The sequence below is a fragment of the Thalia democratica genome, chromosome 7 (genome assembly GCF_965202585.1).
Source record: "Thalia democratica chromosome 7, ktThaDemo2.hap1.1, whole genome shotgun sequence".
In the NCBI taxonomy this organism is placed as follows: Eukaryota; Metazoa; Chordata; class Thaliacea; order Salpida; family Salpidae; genus Thalia; species Thalia democratica.
This window is the reverse complement of record NC_139171.1, coordinates 41,643,499-41,650,846: the sequence shown is the minus strand read 5'-3', so window position 1 is coordinate 41,650,846 and position 7,348 is coordinate 41,643,499. Positions and strand designations below refer to the sequence as shown.

At 26.4% G+C, this 7,348-nt stretch overlaps 1 protein-coding gene across 1 annotated transcript; it reads left to right on the top strand.

Annotated features, from left to right (window-relative positions):
- Nucleotides 1-1,005: 1,005 nt before the first annotated feature.
- LOC145841372 (chymotrypsinogen A-like) lies at nucleotides 1,006-5,779 on the top strand. The gene is made up of 5 exons (XM_082948734.1): nucleotides 1,006-1,039; nucleotides 3,765-3,939; nucleotides 4,383-4,536; nucleotides 4,978-5,202; nucleotides 5,621-5,779. Exons 1-5 carry the CDS (start codon nucleotides 1,006-1,008, stop codon nucleotides 5,777-5,779), a joined length of 747 nt encoding a protein of 248 aa, XP_082804860.1.
- The last annotated feature ends 1,569 nt before the right edge of the window (nucleotides 5,780-7,348 follow it).

Genomic DNA, 7,348 nt, shown 5'->3' with positions numbered 1-7,348 from the left:
TTTAGTATGTTATTGTAAATATTCAACTTCGTTAATTGCGGAAAATGTTTGTATTTTTATCAGGCACAACTTTTTTAAATCTTTAAATTCAACTATGTGTAAAGATAGTGTATGTGTACATGTATGTGGTGTACGACACAATGACCGAGAGGTTTTTCATACATTCAGGTCCTTAGACCAGATTTTTTTAGAACATCTTAGATATGTTTTTTTTTTCAATAAATTTACTTATGTAATTGTAAACAAAAAGTTACAATTTTGACCAAAATTAAAATATTTTTAAGTTGTTAAATTTGTATAGCATAGTGGTGGGCAACCTACGGCCGACAGACCGGATCCGGCCCGCAGAGTGAAAATGACCGAACCTCAAACGTCTTTTGAATTTTAATGGAATCCGGCCCGCGGATGAAAATGACCGGCCCGCGAGTGAATTGACTAGCCCACCAAGGTCAATACTACAATATTTTGTATAAAACTTTGTATCATATTTTTACACAAAAAACTTAATATTTAGACTATGTTAAAAAAATGTAAAAAAAATGTTTTTTTTTTTTTTTGTGTAGTTATAAAAACACTGGATTGTCCTTATTTTATTTTGTTCAAACTCATTTAGAATACCGTTTTGTCAAAATACACCTAACAAAATGTTTATTTAAATCTGATTTTTTCGTATCTACATTTGGTAATCTACCATGTCAATGACATTCATAAAAATGAACGAGCTAAAATGACAGTCTTTCCAGAATAACTAGTTAGTTGTGTATATTACTATTGAGAAAAATAGTTTTTTTTAAACTTTCCAAAATGTAATTAACAACTAATTTCCATCAAACTTTCAATTTTACATTTTAATAAGGTTTAAGGAAAGTTTTAAGACGTTTTTTGGTCCTAAAACCGCAAGTTCGGCATATTTCCTAAAAGAAATAAAAGTATAAAAACTTTAGTCAATTTTCAAATAAAGACTAGCTCTTAGATTTTGAGTTCATGGTAGATTTGTTTAAGCATATGAACGAACTGAACACCAAACTAATCGGGAAGGGTACTTTTGCTCATGAAATTTACTCTCTAGTAAAGGCATTAAGGTTAAAGTTTAAACTATTTTCTCGCCATCACAGTAAGATTAACTTTACGCAATTTGCAAAACTTGTAAATACGAAACAATAATTGGTATAAACGAAAAAGTACATTATTATCACAGTTTCACTTGACAATGTGTTTGGTGTGACGGTGAACTTTAGTGTGACAATACCTTCAAAGAAAAGTTCAAAATAAAAAAAAATTAAAAATTAGTGTTAAACTTTACAAATTAAAGCTTGTTTTGAGTAGTTTGCAGTGATTAAATTAATGTATTTATAGAATTGTTATTATTCTGCTTTGGAATAAATAAACATAGAAATCTCAATAATTAATTGACATTAAATTAAAATGTCAAGCTTGAGAAATTTTTGTGAATTAAATGGTTTCGAAGTAGTGATCTACAAGACCCATAAAATTAGGATACGGCAAGATTCGGATCTTCTTTTAAAATTAATATTCGGCCGAATAATAGTTTCTCATGAGAATCCAACCAGATCCGGATCTAAAAAGGAACTGTCCGACCAGATCCATTCAAGGGATAATAATTAACAGTTCAAAATTCTCCGGCCCGCCTAAGATTAGTTTTTTTTTTTGGATCCGGCCCGCCGACCAAAAACGTTTCCCACCCCTAGTATAACAGTTGTTAAAAGACTTGATAGTTTGTTAGAAATATCATGTATAAAGTCATACATGAAAAGTAAATACATTACAAAAGTTTTTGCAGTTATTTTTATACCCTTACACAAGGGGTCGTCAAACTGAGGTCTGCAGGCAAATTTAACACAAAGTTTTTTGGTCTTCAACGCGCTTCTTAGCTTTTAAGAATGAATTCGGTATAAAAAAAAGGGTAAACATAAAAATTAACATAAAAATTAACAAATATTTTCGTTGTATATTGTGAGTAAACTGTTGGCTATTTTGTATTTTTTTATTATAGGTTTAACACTTGTTTAACTTTGTAATAACGTTTAAACTCTCTATCAAAAAATAAAACAGTAAATATATATAACTCTAATTTTTTGTAATAGTATGTTTGTAAAACTTTGTATAACAAAGTATCTACTAGTTATAGTTAGTACCAAATTATTTTAATTTAAACTTAACAACAAAAGCAAAAATATCATTATTTAAACTGTTACTATAAAATAAACACAAAAAAATTTATTAATCTTTTAGCTGAACCATAAAAACAATAAAAATGTTTAGAACTAAGAAACATAAAATAGTACTTAATAAAACTAATTTCATAAAATTAATATATAAATAAACACTTACAAATAATTTCTTATTTGATACAATATTCAATATAAGGTATTGTGTTATATTTTTTTTAAGTTACAATAAAAATATTATTTCAATAAAAAACAAGCGCTTTTTATCAGTATATACTTTTCTAAGTTTACAATTGTAAGTTAAATTTTAAGTAGACTTCAAAACAAAAAATAGTATACTGTATTTCACATTTAAACTTTTTTAAGGATCATTGCTATAAAGTTATTTAAATAACTTTAAAATAACTAGTTCCTAAATTAGTTTAGTTTCTAAAATAAACTGCAGTTGTAGATTTTCTAACACTCCGCTATTAAGAGTTTTATAGGTTAAATTTTCCTTAATACTTTTCCTAATAGAGGTGGTCAGAGTACATCTTATAGGATAACAACTTTGAGCTGTAAGTCATACTTTTTTACAGGTTTGAAAAATTAATCTACCTATTGTATATGTTTAAAAAAGTTATGCAACAAAAATATAGCTGTATAAAACCACATAAAACAAAACAGTAGTAACAACAATGAGAAAAATAAGCTGTTGTTTACTGTTGGTTTATTTTTAGCGTGAGAAACAGAGTATCTGGCTATGCATCTAAATGCTTAAAAGCGAATAAACAACAATACATTACATTTTGAATTTAGATCTATATAAAAAACGAAATGTTGTTTATATTAGCTTGTATTTTCTCAGTTTCTACTGGTAAGTTTTTTATCAGACTTGATTATTAAGGATCTTTTTTTTATTTAATTATACAAAAATAAGAAAAAATAAGTTACAAAAACTGTTAGCATGCTAGGAAGATTTGAGAAACCAAAGTACTATTACTGACGGATTTTATTTTTAAAAGTTATTAAAACAACACAAACAATAATACAAGTCCGAATTAATAAGTCTATTTTTCATCATTTTTTATGGAAAAAATCGGAATTTTAAACTCTTTTTTATGATATGTTTTACTATTATTTGATAAAGTCAGAATTTCTTCTCACTGAGACCTAGTAACAAATAGAATAGTTAATTCGCACTAATATAAATGTTTGAATTAGCTTGTTACCCAGTAAATTGAGCAATTTTTTGATATTAAACACAAATAGTTATATCAAACAACACAAAAATGTTTTATTGATTGCTTGTTTTTGAATCTTTTTAATTTGTAGTCGATACTACAGTTTAATAGTTTTTATCAACAAGCTTATTTGGTTAAGTATACTCAATTTTAAGTGTATGTGTATATAATCAGCAGTTTTAATAATGCAAACTTGTTAAATGAAAATGTAGTACAAGAATTTCTTATCAAGTTAAAGTTGGGCATCTAGTCATAAAAAGTTTAAGACTTATACTTTTAACCTAACAATTAAATTTTTTTTTTAATTACAAAATTAAACTTTTTTAAACTTTGTTTTTATATTTCGTTTTAGCGCTGCATCCATTCGCTACCGATGACTTTTCTTCTCGAGTCATCAATGGTCAAGATGTGACTAGCACTTCTGTTGCTCCTTGGCAAGTGTCCCTTCAGAAGTTTGGGTCTCATTTCTGTGGAGGCTCTCTTTTGAATGCCAACTACGTAATGTCTGCTTGCCACTGCAACAATGCGTAAGTATATTCATAATTTTGGCTATAAATGCCTTCTTTTAACCTGTTAGTAGTTGTATTTAAAGTTTTTTTAACCGTTTTATTCCTATATTCTTTGAAATTAAGTTCTAAAATTTAGTTTTTTTTTTGTAACTTCATTTTTAAACAGAATGTGATCGAAGTAACTATATAATATGTCTTAACTTATCTAATCTTCAGTTACATTATAAACAAACTAGTCTTTTTTTTTACCATAAATCTATCAGATTCAAAAAAAAAAAAAAAATCATAAGCTTCAACTAATTGTACATTAAAAAAAAATCGTTTTAAAAACTTAACTAGAAGGTTTTGCGAAAAAATGACACTATTTACTAACTAAGCTACTTAAATTATGTATATTAAGTAGCAGAACTGAGAAGATTATGTAGTAACTATAAATTAACTTCTCATATTTTTGAGTTTAGAGGAACCACCGTTGCTGCTGGAACTACCGACTATCGTTATCCAAAAATTTCCGTCAGAGGTTCTTTCCAGTGCCATCCAAGCTATAGCTCCTTTAATAACGATTACGATTACGCAATTCTCACTCTTTCAAGCCCAATTGCAGAAGATAACGACGTAAGTAAAACGTCAATATTAATTGTCTTAATCAGTAAAACGATTACGTCGTTTTCAAAAAACCATTTAGCTTTCGCATTAATAGGAAAAAATGGTTTTTGAAGTTTTTTTTTACTAATACTAATGCCTAGAAGGAGTTTATATGATACAAAAAATAGTTTAACAAACTACTCTTTCAGGATAAAGTATTTCGATAATCTTGCATAGAAATTGACTTATTGTTATTATTTCAAAAAAAAAACTTTATCAACTTTGCACTTTAGGTATTTTATTTGCTTGTTTTAGTTTTATAAATTTTTTAAGACATAAATTAATATTTTAGTAGTTCTACGGACACTAAATATTTATAAACATTATTAAAAAACTTACGGTTTTAGTACAAAATTATTTGTAAGTATTGTATATTAACATTTATAACTATTTAACGCTTTGTATATTTAGATTAAATATATTCAAATTGCCAACAAAGAATTTGCTGCTGATACTCCTGCTCAAATAACTGGATGGGGACTCACTGACTCTTCTAACAATAATCTCCCAACTCAACTTCAAGGTGCTGCTACTAAACTTACCTCCTACGAAGAATGTGTAAAGTACTGGGGAAGTCGTCATATCACCGAAAGAATGCAATGCGTTGGAGGTGAAGGAATTAACAGCGGATGCATGGTTAGTTATTTTTTTTAACTAAAACAATTTTAATAAGTTCTACTTTTTTGTTAAGATTGCAGTTTTTTGTTACACAATTTTTTTTTGCCTTAATTATTGACCAGACAATCGACTAACTTAATATAAGTGCATGTGGCTTTGAAATTAAAAGCTGTGTTACAGTCTAAATAAACTGTACTTTTAAAAAATGATATTTTTCAATTGTCTAGAAAACCTACACAAAAAAGTGAACTTTTTTATCTTTAGTTAAGAATCATTTATTTAGTTAAGACTTCTAAGAAAACGTCTCATTACAAAACCAACTTTATTTTTTAGTGAAAATTAGAACTTAACAATAAAATCTTATATTTACAGTAACTTTTAAGTAGAATAATTTTAACTTTGTTAGAAATTAGCTTTAATCTTCAATTTGCAATAGGGTGATTCTGGTGGTCCACTTGCCGTTCAAGAAAATGGTGTATGGTACCTCGTTGGAAACACCTCATGGGGTACAAGCACTTGTAAAACTACTACACCAGGCATCTGGTCCAAAAACGTTGTTGTCTACAGCTGGATTCAAGGAGTTATCTCAGCTTAAATAACTGATTTTGTAAACTTTGATATGAAATAAACTATAGTTTATCTATAAACTGTTTATATTTTTTAGTAAATAACTAAACTACTTACTTAATTTTTTTATTTTTTATTTTAAGATTTTTCTTTGTTAAAATTATGTAAAAAAAAACTTTGTGAAACTATTCCATAAGTAGTATCCAAAGTATATCCCGAGATGATGAACTTATTCTTACAATTTTTTTCAGTAATAGTTTAATGAAAAAATTATTTGTTGTTTAGATTAATCCATTTTTTGAATCATAAGTTGACCATCTATAACATTTTTTTTCAATTATTTTACTGCGTTTTTATATAAACTAATCTACGATTGTTAAAAAGAAATTGAAAACCATTATTGTTAAGCAAATATTTTATGTGTTAAGCTCTTTAGTACCAACTACCAACTAGCGTATGTATTTAAAATTAGTTGGTAGTACGTTATTGTTTAATGTTTAAATACAAGAAAAAAATTGTAGACTAAAACTTGAAAGTCTATGGATAAGTGACTGTGTACAAATGACCTTTAACATAGATGGTAATTTTAACTAAGTCTGTATTCAAAAACATTTTATTCAAATAACTCGTAAGTTACAAAAACTCTGGTTACGTAAGTAAGTTAAAGTAAAAAAAAATATTTAATAAATTATTTTACTAAAATTTGATTAAAATGTTCTTTAAATACAAAGTAATACAAACTAAAAAGAAAATTATATCTTTATTACGAGTACGTACAAAATGATATCTAAAGTAAACGGTGTACTTTGAAAATCCTCTAATGAGATTTATTTTTCAAACAATGAGTTGTGTGCATCTAAACTTTAAAGATTATATAATTCAGTTACATCTGACTGAAAATAAGTTTTAATGATACATTTTATAATAATGAACTGATATATAAAAATATTATAAAAGTATGAGAAATACTTTTAGAATTTATCTACAACAAGTAAAAATAATTTTTAAACTTTGAAAATTAAGCATGTTAAAAATCTTATTTAAAAAACTGTTTAACCTTAAAACAAGTTTTACGTTGCTATCCAAAAAATCGTACATTTTATTTTTACTAAAACCTACTTTACTTTTACTTGATACTTTTTTACTAAAGTATAAGTAATAAAAAGCTAATAGTTCAAATTAATATATCTAAGTTTAAAATGTTTACTTTTTATAAATGTAATTGTTCTATTACTGCAGACTAAAAATAAAACAAGGAATTAACGACCGTTATGAGGTAAAAAAAGTATTTGAGTTTTAATAACAGCTTGGCATTAAAGTAAGTTGTTGTTCTAATATCTTATAAAGGTTTAACTTTTGTTCATAATTACTTTTATCAAATAACAACAAAGTTCTTGTTTCGTTTTAATTAATTTTGCAATCATGACCAAAACACAGTAAGCGTAAATAGTTTTTTATAAAACTATTAAAAAAAGATTATACTTGTTCAAATGATGACATAATGAAAGAAGACTGAAATAGCTGACCTTAAAACAGAAAACTAATTGCTAAAGTCTTTCAACACTTTAATATAGGTCAAACTCTGTAACAACTACGA

Coding starts and splice junctions, on each gene's coding strand:
- LOC145841372 (XM_082948734.1), top strand. CDS start 1,006: ATGAACGAACTGAACACCAAACTAATCGGGAAGG. Junction 4,537..4,977: donor CAATTGCAGAAGATAACGAC/GTAAGTAAAACG, acceptor TTGTATATTTAG/ATTAAATATATTCAAATTGC. Junction 5,203..5,620: donor GAATTAACAGCGGATGCATG/GTTAGTTATTTT, acceptor AATTTGCAATAG/GGTGATTCTGGTGGTCCACT.